Here is a 16,425-nt window from a genome sequence, read left to right on the forward strand (position 1 = left end):
TTGAGCGTCCGACTTCGGCTCAGGTCATGATCTCACAGCTCGTGAGTTCGAGCCCTGCGTCGGGCTCTGTGCTGACAGCTCAGAGCCTGGAGCCTGCTTTGGATTCTATGTCTCCCTCTCTCTCTCTGCCCCTAACCCACTCGCATTCTATCTCTGTCTCTCTCAAAAATAAATAAACATTAAAAAAAATTAAAAACAAAACAACAACAAAAAAAACAAAGGTGCTCCCAAAAAACGAATGGATTGGAATTCAGGTGCCTGAAATCTTTCCAATACACATGGAACAACGCATGGATGAGCCATTTTTTTTTAATGTTTTATTTATTTTTGAGAGGCAAAGAGAGACAGGTCGCGTGTCGGGCAGGGGCAGAGAGAGAGAGAGGGAGACACAGAATCCCAAGCAGGCTCCAGACTCCGAGCTGTCAGCACAGAGCCCGACGCGGGGCTCAAACTCACGAACCGTGAGATCACGACCTGAGCTGAAGTCGGACGCTTAACCGACTGAGCCACCCAGGGGCCCCTGGATGAGCCATTAAATAAAAACCGTAGCACCTTGCACATTTCAACAGGTAGTCAGTGTTTACAGCGCCTGCTGGTGGCTGCTGCTGTTTTAAATCAAACAACCTTTCCTTAGCTCCTGTCTGCCAATTACTGGGACAGATACTGAAGATTTGGCACCGAGGAACTCACAGACAAGTGTACGAAACCAGACAAGATGGTCTGACATACTTTCATACAGAAGCAGGCAAACACCACAATGAACACACAGAAAAAGGAACACCTAACCAAAGACTTCCCAGAAGGACTGGTTCTTAAGTCCTTCTTGTTTTCTATTTCTTTAAATTAGAAAATAATTTAAACATAAAAAAATGTATCCACATACTGTACCACCCAGATTGTTGCGTGTGTGTGTGTGTGTGTGTGTGTGTGGTCTGTATGCTACATTGATGACTGAACAGCTTTTTTTTCTTTTCAAATTGTTAAATTCTAGTTAGCTAACATACAGTGTAATACTGTTTTCAGAGGAATTTAGTGATCCATCACCTACAGGTAACGCCCAATGCTCATCACAACAAGTGCCTTCTTTAATGCCCATCACCCACGTAGCCCATCCCCACCCGCCTCCCTCTACCACTCAGATTAAAGCAATGACATTTTGCCAGATTTGCTTCAGAGACCTCCCTACATTTTTGGGCACTTAACCTCCCAACCTTCCCCAACCAACTTTCCTCTCCTCCATCTCCTAAAGGTAATCTTAAAAGTATGCTTCCTTTCCAAACGTATTTTAAATTTTTTACTGTAAGGTACATATTCATAAACAAACAGCACTGTTCTGCTTTTCAATGTTCGTAAATGCTATACTGTACATACTCCTTTACAATCCACCTCTCACACTCAATGGTGTTACCCACGTTCACTTACTGACATGTTTTACACTATTCCACAGGTCAATGAAGCCTTTTTGAGGAACAGTGACTTCTCAGTTTTTCTCTAATAACAAAGAATGCTTTACACACATAGCCTTTCACACGCTACATACACTTGTATATACCTGGGCCTGTGGACAAGAGTTTCCACTGGACGGCAGTCTGGAAATTAAAATGCAACCGTAACTTGACTGGATTGTGCCAAACTGCTCTCCAAAGTACTTCTATCAATTCACTGCTCCACTAGTAAAGATTTTCTTCTCTCCCATCCTCCAAAACCTCAAGCTTCAAATTTTAAATTGTGAAATATCTCACTGATGTTTTAATTTATATTTTCTTGATTACCAGTAAAAATGTGCCCATATCTCTGTTTACAGGCCATCTGTAAAATGTATATTCACATTCTTTGCAACTTGTAGCATTTATTTTTCCAGTATCTCTCCCACACCTACCTTTCTATACACCGGACTCTGTACTGCTGGGCTTAGCATCTGTAAATAACATCCTTGCCAGCTGTGAGGTTACGTCAGTAAGAGGCACTAGAGGGTGAGAAAGCAGGACCGAGAAAGAAGCTTCCCTGTCTCTGGCTGGGACAGACCAGCAGCTGCTCTAAGAACAGTCAGATGAGGTGGGGCCAGTATGCACTGCCCCGATCAGAGGCAGAAGCAAGTGCAGTCTGTGGGTTCCAGTGGAGCAGTGGTAGCGGCTAATCTCTGGCGGCAGTACCACCACCCATCTTTTCTTTGTCCCCGTCTCCTCTTCCCCTCTGCTCCTCTAGTCTAATACCTTTGTAACCAATCCTCTGTATTAAATTCCCTGTTTAGGGGCGCCTGGCTGGCACCTGGGTGGCTCAGTCAGTTACACAACAGACTCTCGATTTTGGCTGAGGTCATGATCTCACAGTTGTGAGATCGAGCCCCACTCAGCATAGAGCCTGCTTGGGATTCTTTCTCTCCTTTCCCACTTGCATGTTCTCTCTCTCTCTCTCAAAACAGATAAATAAACTTTAACATTAATTCATTCCCTGTTTGAAATTCCCAGGGTGGTATGTTTTCTGAACTCACACCCTTCCTTCCCCTCCAGGTGGGCTTTAGGAATTCTAGATAGGAACTCTGGATACTAATCTTTTGATGCCTAAACACACCGCAAATATCTTCTTCTAGTCTGCAATGTCGCAGTGTCCCAGTCTTAACTTTGTTTATGATACCATTTTGTCCCATGTAATCCACTTTTCCTTGAGGTCTATGTTGATCATTTAACTAGTGATTCCTGCAAAACTGCCTTAGCTATTCTTGGCCTTTTATTCACCCATGTAACTGTCAAGTTCTACAAAAATCTTAATGGGATTTTGACTTGATTTTGCATTAAATATACACACACCATTCCAAGGCAGAACTTCCATCTTTATAATACTATTTTTTTCATTTAATCTATGAATATGAGATTATAAAACATAAGATTACATGAATGCATTTTTTTAATATTTATTTGAGAGAGAGAGAGAGAGAGAGAGAGAGGGAAAGTAAGTGTGAGCAGAGAGCTAGGGGGACAGAGGATCCAAAGTGGGCTCCACGTTGATAGCTATGAGTCCGATGCAGGGCTCCAACTCACGAACCGTGAAATCATTACCTGAGTCAAAGTTGCACACTCAACTGACTTAGCCACCCAGGTTCCCCCAAATGAATACATTTTTCCATGCTAAACCATCCTTGCTTTCCTGGGACCAAATCTATACAGTCATTAAAAAATAAATGTATTTTGGGGTGCCTAGGTGGCTCCGTCGGTTAAGCATCTGACTTCAGCTCAGGTCATGTTCTCGCAGTTCATGAGTTTGAGCCCCACGTCAGGCTCTGTGCTGACGGCTCGGAGCCTGGAGCCTGCTTCAGATTCTGTGTCTCCCTCTCTCTCTCTGCCCCTCCCCCACTCGCACAGTCTCTCTCTCTCTCTCTCTCTCTCTCTCTCTCTCTCGCAATCTCTCTCTCAAAAATAAACATTAAATAAAGTTTTTTTAATTAAAAAAATGTATTTCTAGATTTGGTTTAATATTTCAGTTTGGATTATTTCATAAATAAGACTGACCTATAATTTTTTTCTCTTCTTGTCTGGTTTTGCTATCGAGCCTATTTTATATATCAGCTCTTTCTGTTCTACAGAAAAGTATAAAAGAACATAAATGTTTGTGTCCCCTTAAAATTTGTATGTTGAAATCCTAACGCCCAATGTGATTAAACCCGTTGAGAGGTGATTAGGTCATCAGTGTGAAAGCCTCATGAATGGAATTAATGTCCTCATAAAACAGACCCCCAAAAGCTCCCTTGCTTTCTTTCTACCATGTGAGGACACAGGAAGAAGACAGCTATGTATGAACCGGGAAGCACGCCTCACTAGGACCCAACTATGCTGGAAGTGGGACCTTGGGACTTCCAGCCTCCAGAACTGTGGGAAATAAATTTGTTATTTGTAAGCCATCTAGTTTACTGTATTTTGTTATAGCGGCCCAAACTAAATGCGACAGGTGCTAAAATGGAAACTCAAACTCAAGCACTTACACTTGGTATGAACGTATTCTACAACATCTGTGCCAAGCAGCCAAGCAGCCCCTGCTTCAATATTTCACTCTACGTGACCACACCCAGAGTCACTCATTCGATTTTCAAATGACTCAAGTTTTAGATTTCAATTTTTAGGAACTTTTTTAGAAACTTCGGCCGATGATTAAATAATACACAATTAATCCAACGTGAATCCTGCAAAGAATCACACAAAACTTGTCTTAAAGCTGATATTCGCCCATTTGTTAATCTCTCCTCATCAGTCCTGGTTCTCACTGGCCTCTGAGAACTAAACAGTCAGTCCATGTGCCACGTGACAACCCAGTAACTATCTGAAATATCTGAAAACATGTTAAACTGAGGTCAAAAGAAAGTTACCCATTAGACAATATACATACACTCACACAGGCAAAAAGTTACTAACAAGGTATTCTCCTGTCTAGCAATTGTAAGGATTGAGCTTCTGAAAGAGAATAAAGTTTAAATGGAGATATTTAGGAATACTCATCACAAAGGACCTTCTTAAACATTACAGACTGAAGGAACAAAGGGCAACAAAACCATTTTGCCCCACCCAGCACCTTGCTATCAGGACCAAATGACAGTAAAAACCAGCGACAGGCCTTTCTGTGTGCCACACACGATGCCAAGTAATACATACACAGTAGTATCTTACAAAATCCTCAACCACTTTTGAGGTTGCCTAGCACTTCGATCCTCATTTTACTTCTGAGCAACCTGAAGGTCAAAGGATTAAATAACTTTCTCAAGGTCAACAAATCAGTAAACAATGAAGCTGGAATTCTTACTCAGGCAAATCTGTCTTCTAGCAGTTCTCTTAACCATTTGGCCATATTGCTTAGTCACAAATGAAAATACACACAATTCATCCAAAAAGAGTGAAGGAAAATATTAAGTGTTCCAGAAAGAAATTAATTCAATACTAGTACTAACATTTCTAAGTCAGGAATAAAATTCTCACAGAAAAAGAAATTTAAGAAAAAACTATGATGACTAGAGAAAGATGACAGATGCTAAGAAATGTCCTTACATATTTCCCTACCATTTGTCAGGTCTTTCTGTTTGAGCCTGGCATGCTAAAGGAATTTAGTACAGTGAAATTACAGGAGGGCACAAATGTTTCCCTTGTTCCTGAACTTCAATTAAAATGATTTGCTTAAATATAACTCCTCCAGGCTCATCATAATCAAACAGAATACAAAAACAAAATACAAATTTTCTTTTTGGTAATCGTATCATCTTAAAGATATGTACTTGAATAATCTTTCTACATTTATATCTCCTACAATACGTATCTCCTATAATACGAAAAAGAATCCAGCAGACCAAAATGCAGAATGTATACATCATAAAAATGTTTTTGAGGAGCACCTGGGTGGCTCAGTCGGTTAAGCGTCCGACTTCGGCTCAGGTCATGATCTCATGGCCCGTGAGTTCGAGCCCCGACTCGGGCTCTGTGCTGACAGCTCAGAGCCTGGAGCCTGCTTCAGATTCTGTGTCCCCCTCTCTCTCTGCCCCTCCCCTGCTCATGCTCTGTCTCTCTCTGTCTCAAAAATAAATAAAACATTAAAAAAAATTTTTTTAAATGTTTTTGAACTAAGTATGTTACCTAATAATTACAGATTTAAGGTTTCGCACAGTTTTTACTAAGGCAATATTTATTTAAATCAAAGCTCAAATCACTTAACAATTCTGAGTATTTTTACCATATTTCGAACATTGCTGGTAGGGAAAAAGAGGAAGGAAGTGAGCGGTATGAGAAAAGGTAGAAAATCAGCCCCGAATATAGGGCTCGTGACAGGACTTGAAATCATGTAGCTCAGTTCTCTAATTTTATAGAAAGAAACTGAGGACTATAGAAACTTGGTGACTTGGCAAAAGTGGCAAATCAGTTTTTAAAAAGTGGGGCTTAATCCAATGACCTGGACAGTGCAGGCTTTAGGAACGTATTTAAAATACGGCATCAGCAGATCACACTGACAGAACAAATCTACCAAAAAATACCCCACAGTCAGATGCCCCAACATGTCGCCTTCGAGACAAGTAATGGTGCCATTTCTGCTCTCAGCCAAGCTTCAAAAGATCTGCCATTCCCTTCATCTGTAGTCAGCTGCAAGGTGCTGAACAACCATTTGTCAAATTCAGTGACACCATTCTGGGCTCTTCTAGCTCAGGCTGGCACCTGAACACTGTCCAGTTCATACTGCTGAGATAACTGTAAAACACTTGGTGACTTTTCACAAGTCTTGACCTTTTTTTGTGATTCCGCAACACAAGCATCAGACCTCACTATTTGCATCCTTCCTGTGGAATTTAATTATGGACGTTTCTCTCGTTAAACTTTCGACATCTCAAACTCGATTATTTTATTTTCTATGTGTTAATTTCATGTTCCTTGAATCAGAATGTGAATTCTCTGAAGGTGGGCACTCTCCAAGGCTTACCACTTATCTTCAACTATCTTTTCCACAGAACATGCTGTTTCTGTGATTATTTACCAGCAAACAGAAGTTTCTTCAAAACTATTTCAGGAACTTCTAGGCTACACCATTAGGATATTTCGCAATACGGTGTAACTCTACTTCTTAAAGATTATTTAGAGGGGCGCCTGGGTGGCTCAGTCAGTTAAGCGTCCGACTTCGGCTCAGGTCACGATCTCACAGTTCGTGGGTTCGAGCCCCACGTTGGGCTCTGTGCTGACAGTTCAGAGCCTGGAGCCTGCTTCGGATTCTGTGTCTCCCTCTCTCTCTGCCCCTCCCCTGCTCACACTCTGTCTCTGTCTCTCAAAAATAAATGTAAAATAATAATAATAATAATAATAATAAATAAATAAAAGATTATTTAGATAGAACATAAAAAACTACACGTATTCAAATATGATGGACAAAGAAAGGTCTAACCGACTTTTCGTTAACAAGAGCTCTTTTTTTTTTTTTAATTTTTTTTCAACGTTTTTTATTTATTTTTGGGACAGAGAGAGACAGAGCATGAACGGGGGAGGGGCAGAGAGAGAGGGAGACACAGAATCGGAAACAGGCTCCAGGCTCCGAGCCATCAGCCCAGAGCCTGACGCGGGGCTCGAACTCACAGACCGCGAGATCGTGACCTGGCTGAAGTCGGACGCTTAACCGACTGCGCCACCCAGGCGCCCCAACAAGAGCTCTTAATCTGGGATCCAGAGAAAGAATTCAGTGACCTGTGAGTTTGGATGGGAACCTTTTCACTAGCCTCTATATGAAGTTCTGCAAGTCCTTCAATCAAGATTATAGGCAACAAAGTATGGTAGTGTTAGAAATACCTATGAACTTGTCATCAACAGAAATCACAGGTACTTTCATATTATACTATAATTATTGCAAACTCATCACTGTAACTACAGTATTTCACAGAATTATTGCTAAAGCTCACTCTCTAATGTGAGAAGCATATATATCACTCTATCAAAAATTTGCATTTTTAGTACTTGTTAGCTGTACTTCAATATAACTAATTTCTTTTTTCATCATATATATTTTGCTTCATAAAATCATGAATCATTTGTAGAATCATTGTTCTGGGAAGGGATTCACAAGCTTCACCAGATTACCAGAGGTCCATGGCACAAAAAATGGTTGAGAACTCCTGCACTGTAACATACAGAGTAGGTGAGGTAATTACAATTCCAAAAGATCATCACGATAACTGTCTTATCAGTTCTAGTAAAATGACAGGCAAGTTTTGAAATGTAAATATCTCTGTTTATGACTAGGAAGAGCACAGAGATTTTAAGCTGATCATTTTCACTTAATAACACAAAGTATGTCTACAGAAAATGACATTTTCAAATACCTATTAACTTGTAATAATTAAAACAATTACAGGATTAAAAATGTTTAAGTACTCAGAACCCTGCATCAGTAACTTTTTGTTGTTATTGATGTGTTCTTTACTTCAAAGACTTTTTCAAAAGGACCAAAACCAATAATAGGGAGAATTCTTATTTAAGAAAGTGCGTAAAAACTTCTTCTTCCTTTCTAACATATACATAAACCACCAGAATTATGTTAGACCTTTCCTGATTAACAATACTGGTGATAGCTAAAATGGCTTAAAAGGGAATTCAAAGAAAAACACATACCTCTTCTACTGAAAGAAAGCTGTAAAAAAAAAAAAAAAAAAAAAAAAAGTTCTAATTACTTTTCCCTACTTCCTGTTCCAAGAAACTAAACAATATAGGGTATTTCCTAAAGATATTTTTAGCAGTTCAATATTATATAGAACATCTTCCTTAAATTATGTTTAGCCAAAGGAATTTTCTATATAGATCATAACCTTTCATTTGTATCTGAATTTATCATTTCCCCCAAAGACATATTTACCTTCAGCCAGTGCTGGTGATTCTGTTCTTGTCCTTCTATCTGTTTAAAGAAAGAAAAAAGAAAGAAAGTCTAAAACATTATTATAGTTTAAAACATGTTTAATTTTAAAAAACTAACTTTAATAAGGTTTATGAATGCCATCACATATCACATGAATATGCTATACACATATGTGTGTGTATGTATATGTATGTACAGGCATCTCCTTGAATTAAATCAACAACTGTTTACAGAGAACCTACTAAGAGTGAGGCATTATGTGAAGCCCTGGGAAACACCAACAGGTTTGGATGAGACACCCTAACTGCCACCCTCAAGACACTCAAGGACTAAAAATCTGTATCAAGAGAAGTACACAGTGCTCATCATAGCTTATGAAGCAGGAGGCAGCAAGGGAAGAAAATTAGTAATTTGTCTTTATTCTTACAACAGGGGCCTAAAATTATCAAAGAGATCTACTTCTACACTATTATCATAATTTAAGTTCACTTCCTTTCAATGTATTAAAAAAATTAGTTTTACCAAAGGTACTAAGATCCTTATAATTCCATGACCATAACCTATTACTTGCCAGAAGCACATCAGGCAAAACTCAAGTGAACCATGAAGTCCTCCGTAGGAATGACTTTACGATTTCAACTCCTAAAACATTTTTAGGTAAAATCAAATCTTCAGAATGATCTTATTCTAACTTTACAACTGAGAGCAACTATAACCACTACAGCAAACTAGCTTAGTTCGTACAGAGTAGGGGGACACATTTGACTAATGTAACTACTCACCTTTTTATTTACCCAATTGTTTATTCTATGACCAGAGTTCTGGACTTAACAAACATACAATTTCTATGTGCTTAGTAAAATTTAGAGGGGTTGGGACACTGCCTTCCAAGATGGTAAATGATCTGACACACTGTCTACTAAAGGCTGAAATGTGGTACTGTATCTGTGACAGATTTAAAAAAAAAAAAAAAAAAAAAAAAAGTCCTGGAACCAGCAGATGGAAGTACAATTGGCAACCTTCAGCTCCATTGGATTAAGAAATTCTGATAGTAGGAGACTTGAAAAGAAGTTTCTGCCAGAAGACACAGGAAGAATTCTCAGGCAACTATCACCTGATTATCTTAGATTCCTTACTGGACCAGCATGCTAAGGAAAGAGTTACCATATTGGGAAGTCCTGTAAAGTGACCCTAACAACATGAGAACTTATGGCTGCTGTCACACAATGGGGACAGGAGGGAATCTATCCAGAACCTAGGGGGTTCGACTGGGGCTGCCGTGCTCAGTAATAACTGTAAATGAGCAGCTGCAACAATTATAGCCCAACAAGGTTAAGGCAACTACAGGCATTGATCCCTTGGAGAAGAAGGTCTGAGTCACTGGACCAGGACGATGCCTCCACCTGTTGAAGTACTGGCTGAAGATAAGGCAAATCTAGATTGAGTGGTAGAGAACTGCAAAAATGAACATTATTCACTAACCCTCCTGTTGTAAGTCTAATGTAGAAGTTGTGGCCAGCTACCATCTTGAAAACTCTGCAGGAGACTGGACTAAATGCCAAGTGCTTAATGGAGGATACATGGCTGTATGGGACACCTCTTGTGCGCTACCTCACATATTCACTCCGAGGCACCACCCCTTAACTGTACTACTGGGCTCACTTTCTGCTCACAGGCTCTGCTATAAGAGAGACTTACAGCAATTTTTCAGCCATCCTGAGACATGCAAACGAAGTGTGAAGATGTTAACACCAACACACTATGGGCAACCCCTGACCACTGGGGAATGGGATCTGGTAGTAAACACCCCCCTCCTCGGCACACAGAGGCATATTCTTCATGTCTTCTCAAAGGACTTCCTCAGGCTCAAGTCCCAGTGGCTCACAGATGTGACCAGTTAATAATGTGCCCTTGCACTGACCTTCCTTCCCCTCTGTTTCACTTGCCCCCGTTCTCCAACTTGTTTCCTGTTAACAGGTCCCCAAATAGATTATCTGCTTAAAAAGTCCCTGTCTCAGGTTCTGCTTTTAGGATGAAACCAGGACGCTTGTCTTTTGGGACACCATACTCCTTTCCTTTTCATTCTACCTCAATGGATGCTTTCTTAATCTCTGTTGCTGAACTTCTCTCAAACCCCCCAATGCTGACATGCCCAGGACTCAGTTCTGGGTCCTCCACTCCCTTTGTGATTTCATTCCTTCATGGCTTTACGTATCAACTACATATATCAAATTTACTTATCCAGTATAGACATTTCTCTCCAACTCCACACTCTCATAGCCACTGATGCCTACTCAAATCTCCACTAGGATGTTTTAACAGATACCTCCAACTTTAACATATCAACACTAAACTACTCAGCTTCCCTCCCCAGACCTCGTACACTTTGTCTCCCTCAACTCAGTTGATGGCTTCTCTATCCTTCCAGTTGCTCAGGCAAAAACCCTGGCTTCCTCTGCAACTTCTTTCTCTCACACATCCCACATTCCACTAACCCTCTCGTTACTTAAAATCTTCACACCTACTATTCCAGCTCCTATTAACTCAAAGTTGAGGGTTCTGCTGCATGAGCAGCCTTAAGTCTACTTGCTATTACTTCTTAAACCAAGAGCCTCCAGAACAAGGGCTGCAAAGTTAAATGAGTTTGGAGTTGGCTACAGGAACATCAGAAGCAAACAAATGTCCATACTTAATCTCAGGGGTGCCATGGCTATTAACATGCCATGCTAAAAATGCAGGTGATCTGGTGCTGGATATTCACATAAAACAAGTCTTAGATGTTATCACCTAATTAAGCTTTAGAAATCATCAGTAGGCCTGAAGAAACAGTCTGAGGGCTCCATCTGGTTGATGAACCATCAGTTTGCAACTTGTGCTCTAGGACTTGTCTCTAATTTATACATTATTAATCCTAATCTTTTATTTTTTCCTATCAGTTAAGAGATGAATGGGAGCTATTTATGTTCAAAGCCGAACCATTCTGGTTTTCCTCAAAAGCTCCTCTTGGATCAATGTTACTACAAATGGAATGAATAAACACATTTTTGCTTTTTCTGCCAAAAACAAACTTACTTCTCTAAGGCAGACCGAAGCCACCCAGAAATAAACAAAACAAGTGGCTTGGCTGGCCATTTCATAAACCAGAGCAGAAAAACCAGTGCCACTTGCATAAAACCACTAGGAAAAAATCTATTCATCCTGTCTCTTAATAAATCAAGAAATAAGAAAACACTTGTAATTGTTTTTACCCTTAGAAATCAAATGTCACCTCATAAATAATGAATATTAGATGCTATGTAAATGAGATAATCCAGGCATCTAAAATCCGCAAACCTAGACATTCTTCAACTAAGTGTTAAAATTCCTTTGCCTCCAGCAAAACATAAAAGCTATGACTTCAGAGCATTCTGTCAACCACATTTACAGCTTTGCAGCATTTCAAATGATGATACCTAAGTCTAACTGGTTATGCAACCTGCACTGTTCCTCCTTCATTTGGGTATATGATAAAATTGAATTCAATTTAATTTGTTTAAGCTCCCCTTGACATAACGCAAAGCGATCTTAAAGCCATCTTAGAAAAAAAAAAAAAAAATAGAAACTGATTTAAAGGGCCTATCGACCACATTTCCAGATCAGACAATATTATGAAAATGCATTAGTAGAGAATTCCGGCAAATACCTATGTTTTAAGAAACTGAAAAGGTTATCCCAAATCCATTTAAGAAAAAAAGAAACATGCAAGCTTATAAATTTTTTTTTAAAAAAACAAGAAAAAAACCAGTCTTACACATTAATAATTAAAATTGTGTGGAACTCACACAGATATATAGTCAGAAGAAGAGAACAGAGAAATCACAACGGTCCAATTGTATATAAATGTAAAAAACCACTCCAAATATTTACTGGAAAATCTATTTGTATATAGTCCCAAAATAAATACCCAAGGAAATGCTATGATGAAAAAGATGTACTGCACTCTCTAGAAGTGTCTGTCCACTCTTACTGTAGCAATTAAAACTTTCCAGGTAAAAATGAGGTTTCATGAAAAATATCTACATACAGAGCTGTGGCAACTAAAAAGATATTTCAGCTAAGGGTAAAGCATGGCAATCAGGTATTAGGAAAGGTTTTATGAAGCCCTAGTAGCTAAGACAGATTTTTAAAAATGAACAGGATTTGGACAAGCAGGAAAAGAAGGTAGAAGGTTCAAAGAGAATATTCCATATGAGGAATGTATAAAGTAACCATCATAGGGCAATGAAGAAAACTTTATTTAATAAATGGTACTGAAACAATCCCATGAAAAACTGAGATACAACCTTCTAAGTCTATTCATTCTAGATGGGTTAGAGTTTAATTTCTCAAAACTAAATCTCAAAAAAAAAATCCTCAAAAATAATGCCTTGCTTATCTTTGGATGAGAATTTGGAAAGACAGAGTCAAATCATATAAAAATTATAAATTAAGGAAATCCAAAATATTTTAATGTTTAATGTTCATATAAATGTATTAAAAATCACATCAAAAGAGGAAATGATTAACATAATTCATAAGAGCGAGAAAACAGTAAACACGTATATAAAAAACTTTATATTCCCCAATAATAAAAAGGAAATATAACAAAATGGTTTAGAGCACTGGTTCCAAAATAAGATAAACCTGGGTTGAGTTTTCACTTAATTATTAGGTTCTCTGAGCATCTGTTTTGTTATTTGTAGATTCAGATTTCCATTTATTTCCATTAAGTCATCTAAGCGTCAGTTTCCCTTATTTGCAAAAAGGAAAAGTAATGTCAAAGACCGTGCAAAGATGAACAGAAATGCCAGTTTTACTGAACATGGTCACTACTTCTCTTATTCAACATCAAATTACAAGAACATACAGCCATCCATTTTGACGTTCTATCTCAAGGGCAGTACACTTGAGAGCATCCCTGTCTGAGACACGCCAGAGCTCAAATACCTGAATACAAATCTCAGTCTTCTATGTCTTCTTACGCCATGATTACTACTGTATGTTTAGCACTTAAAACATGCCGTTGTAATTATCATCATCATCATCATACAAACCATACCCATATGCTATTTTTAAAATATCTACTCTCTAGGGACGCCTGGGTGGCTCAGTCGGTTGGGCGTCAGACTTTGGCTCAGGTCACGGCCTCGCAGTCCATGAGTTCGAGTCCCGCATCCGGCTCTGTGCTGACAGCCGAGAGCCTGGAGCCTGTTTCAGATTCTGTGTCTCCCCTTCTCTCTGACCCTCCCCCGTTCATGCTCTCTGTCTCAAAAATAAACGTTAAAAAAAAATTTTTTTTAAATATCTACTCTCTTTAAAATGTAATGGAAAATGAAGATCCTATAAATACAGAATGCTTTATAGTTTTATCCTTTCCTCCCATCTTTTACATCATTATTAGTGACCAACCACATCATTTCTTACAAATACCAGAGACTGTTCACTGAACCATCTATTACTCAGATCATGCACAGACTGCAACACTTGTAGCGGTGTTGCCTCCTTGTCTCCCGCTGACAAATCCACGTCGCATTTTACAAAATGAATAATCAAATGAGGGAATTTGCCAACAAAGATAAAAGGGCAGCAAAAACACAGAAGTGGTAACACTGAAGTCCAACTCTAAGGGAACATAAATGAAGCTGCCAAAGAGCGAGCTGGTTGCAAGAAAGCGGACAGTGCTGCCATCAGAGAAACTAGACATGCCAGTAAGAGGAACTCTGTGAAGGTGAACTTACCAACATGAATGAAGAAAGTGGTTATGATGAAAAGGAAGCAGATGCCCCAGAAGAAGTAACATCAGAGAAGAAAATTATATTAAAGGAATTTGGGGGGGGGTGGGGGGAGCACCTGGCTGGCTCAGTCAGAAGAGCATGCAACTCTTGATCTTGGGGTTGTGATTTCGAGCCCCATGTTGGGCGTAGAGATTACTTTAAAAAAAAAAAAAAAAAAAACAGGAATTCTTGGATACATTTCAAGACATGGAGAATACAATGGATAAATGTTGGAAGCAAATCCAAACTCAGAAGTATGACAATGTGGTCAAGACATAAAACGAATGTTCGCTCCCTATTATCCAGCTATACAACAAAAAAGAAGTAGCCAATTGCTCCCTTTTAATTACATGCAACATAAAATACACACACACACACACACACACACACACACACACACACACGGGAGCAAAGCATACAATGTGCATCCAGTCATGTGCTTTTCTACAGTCATGGCACTTCGCAGAATACCTCTGAACTACAAACCTGATAGCAACAGAAACACAGACAAGTTCAAAGTTGGGAGATCCAAAGTCCCAAAGCTAAGTTCATACCTTAAATTGTCATTTTTTCCTACTGGGGAAATATGTAACATAAGCTAGTGTTTAACGGCAATAACTTAAAGTGCCAAAACAGAGATAACGCTCTCGCAGCATGTTGTAAGTGCAACATGTCCTCATGCTGCATCTAAACTGCATACCACACGTTTCAAAATACAGATACTGTAGTTGTATTTTGAATCACCTATGTAATACTTGTAAAAAGCCTATTCCAACCAACATATACACAAGAAAACTAGAAACCACTAATAAAATCAAATACTCCCATCCCACTCTTAAAATTTCTTAATTATTAATACATCGTTAAAAATTACAGAAGTAATTTGCAAAATCTAGCTGGTTTAAAGACAATTTTTGTTGTGCACAACTAATATAAGCCAGGGCACTTTGTAGTTCAGGCTACTGCAGCATGACATCAAGCAGGCCAGCATTACAGACCTGATCCACATCTGGCCTCTAAGCTTCAGGGAGAAAAACTCTGTGCCTGGCTGTCATACACTGCTCTCCTAATTCCAGAGAGTTGGATAACCAAAACAAATATTTAAGCATCTTCCAAGTAAAAATATGCATCCGTATATAATGTACTTTGACAGAAAGAGTCCATAAGGAACAAGAATCTTAAGTCTCTCAAAGCTTGAATTTCTTCATCTGCAGAAAGGAAGCAAATACCCACCCCTAAACGAGTGCCTGGCTGGTTCACACAACTCTTGACCTCGGGGTCGTGAGTTTGAGCCCCATGTTGGGTGTAGAGATTAAATAAAAAACTTTTTAAAAAATCAAACAAACTTACCCCTAAGACTGAGAGACACAGAGAATGAGGGGCACCTCTTAACACTGTCTGCCTCTTTTGCCAGGTCTTACCTGGTCACATCAGGCCAAGCGTACTCCTTCTGCATAGGTGCTGTTACTACAAACCTTGCAGTTCTTTTTAATTTTTTAATTTTTTAATTTTTAAAAGTAGGCTCCACACCCAGCGTGGAGCTTTCCCTCACGACCCTGAGATAAAGACCCGAACTGTGATCGAGAGTCAGACACTTAACCAACTGAGCCATCCAGGTGCCCCACCATCCCTGTAGTTCTAAGGGCCCAGTTTAAGAACACCAGAGTATGAGTTCCTGTGTTAATCCCACATTATTAAAATTTTTATTGTATTTCCAGCAGTGCTTATGATACAAAGTAATAAGACAATCTTTATCCTGAAAAAGGTTAATGACTTCCCACGGAAACAATACTTGCATGTATAAAAAGTACCAAGACCATACTAGTTCCGTCCACATTATATTATCATTACAGTCTACAATTATAATAGAAATTTAGAGAAGAGGACAGTGTGAGTTGAGAGAAGAGTATATCCCAAGTGTGGGTTAAGTTCAAATGGGACCCATAACACATCGCTGTATTCATCAAAATGGCTCTTTCCCAGGACTGAAAGCAGTTATCACAGCCTACTCGTTGCTATCATATACCCTGCACTAAGCACAATGTTGGAAACACTGGAATCTCCTGTGCGTATATGCTGAATGAATGGATGAGTGATTTAGCAAACAACGTGATAAGAGATGTAAGGAGCCTGGTGTAAACACGACTAGTTTAGAGTTATAGTCCCACAAGATTGGCCACTCTGCTAAAAGGATTTGTTTGGGAAAGTGAGTGATAAAGAATGGTTTATATACAGGTGCTATGCAACTGACAAAAATTTAGAAAAATGTGCAACT

The 16,425-nt window shown here is 39.2% G+C and overlaps 1 protein-coding gene across 11 annotated transcripts in view; it reads right to left on the bottom strand.

Moving 5' to 3' along the window:
• Positions 1 to 16,425, bottom strand: part of CYRIB (CYFIP related Rac1 interactor B) — a 147,436-nt gene that overhangs the window by 44,928 nt on the left and 86,083 nt on the right. For 7 of the 11 annotated variants that reach the window (XM_060611325.3, XM_060611323.2, XM_060611322.2 and 4 more), the window contains one exon: positions 8,359 to 8,397. Coding sequence is in view for 1 of the 11 variants with exons in the window: in XM_060611337.3 (XP_060467320.1) it covers positions 8,359 to 8,397 (39 nt within the window). In the remaining 10 variants the exon portion in view is untranslated. Of the gene's footprint in view, positions 1 to 8,117; positions 8,137 to 8,358; positions 8,398 to 16,425 lie in introns of all 11 variants that reach the window. The other 4 variants (XM_060611330.3, XM_060611331.2, XM_060611324.2 and 1 more) reach the window with 1 other exon arrangement.

This window comes from Panthera onca, chromosome F2, assembly GCF_046562875.1.
Source record: "Panthera onca isolate mPanOnc1 chromosome F2, mPanOnc1 haplotype 2, whole genome shotgun sequence".
Lineage (NCBI taxonomy): Eukaryota > Metazoa > Chordata > Mammalia > Carnivora > Felidae > Panthera > Panthera onca.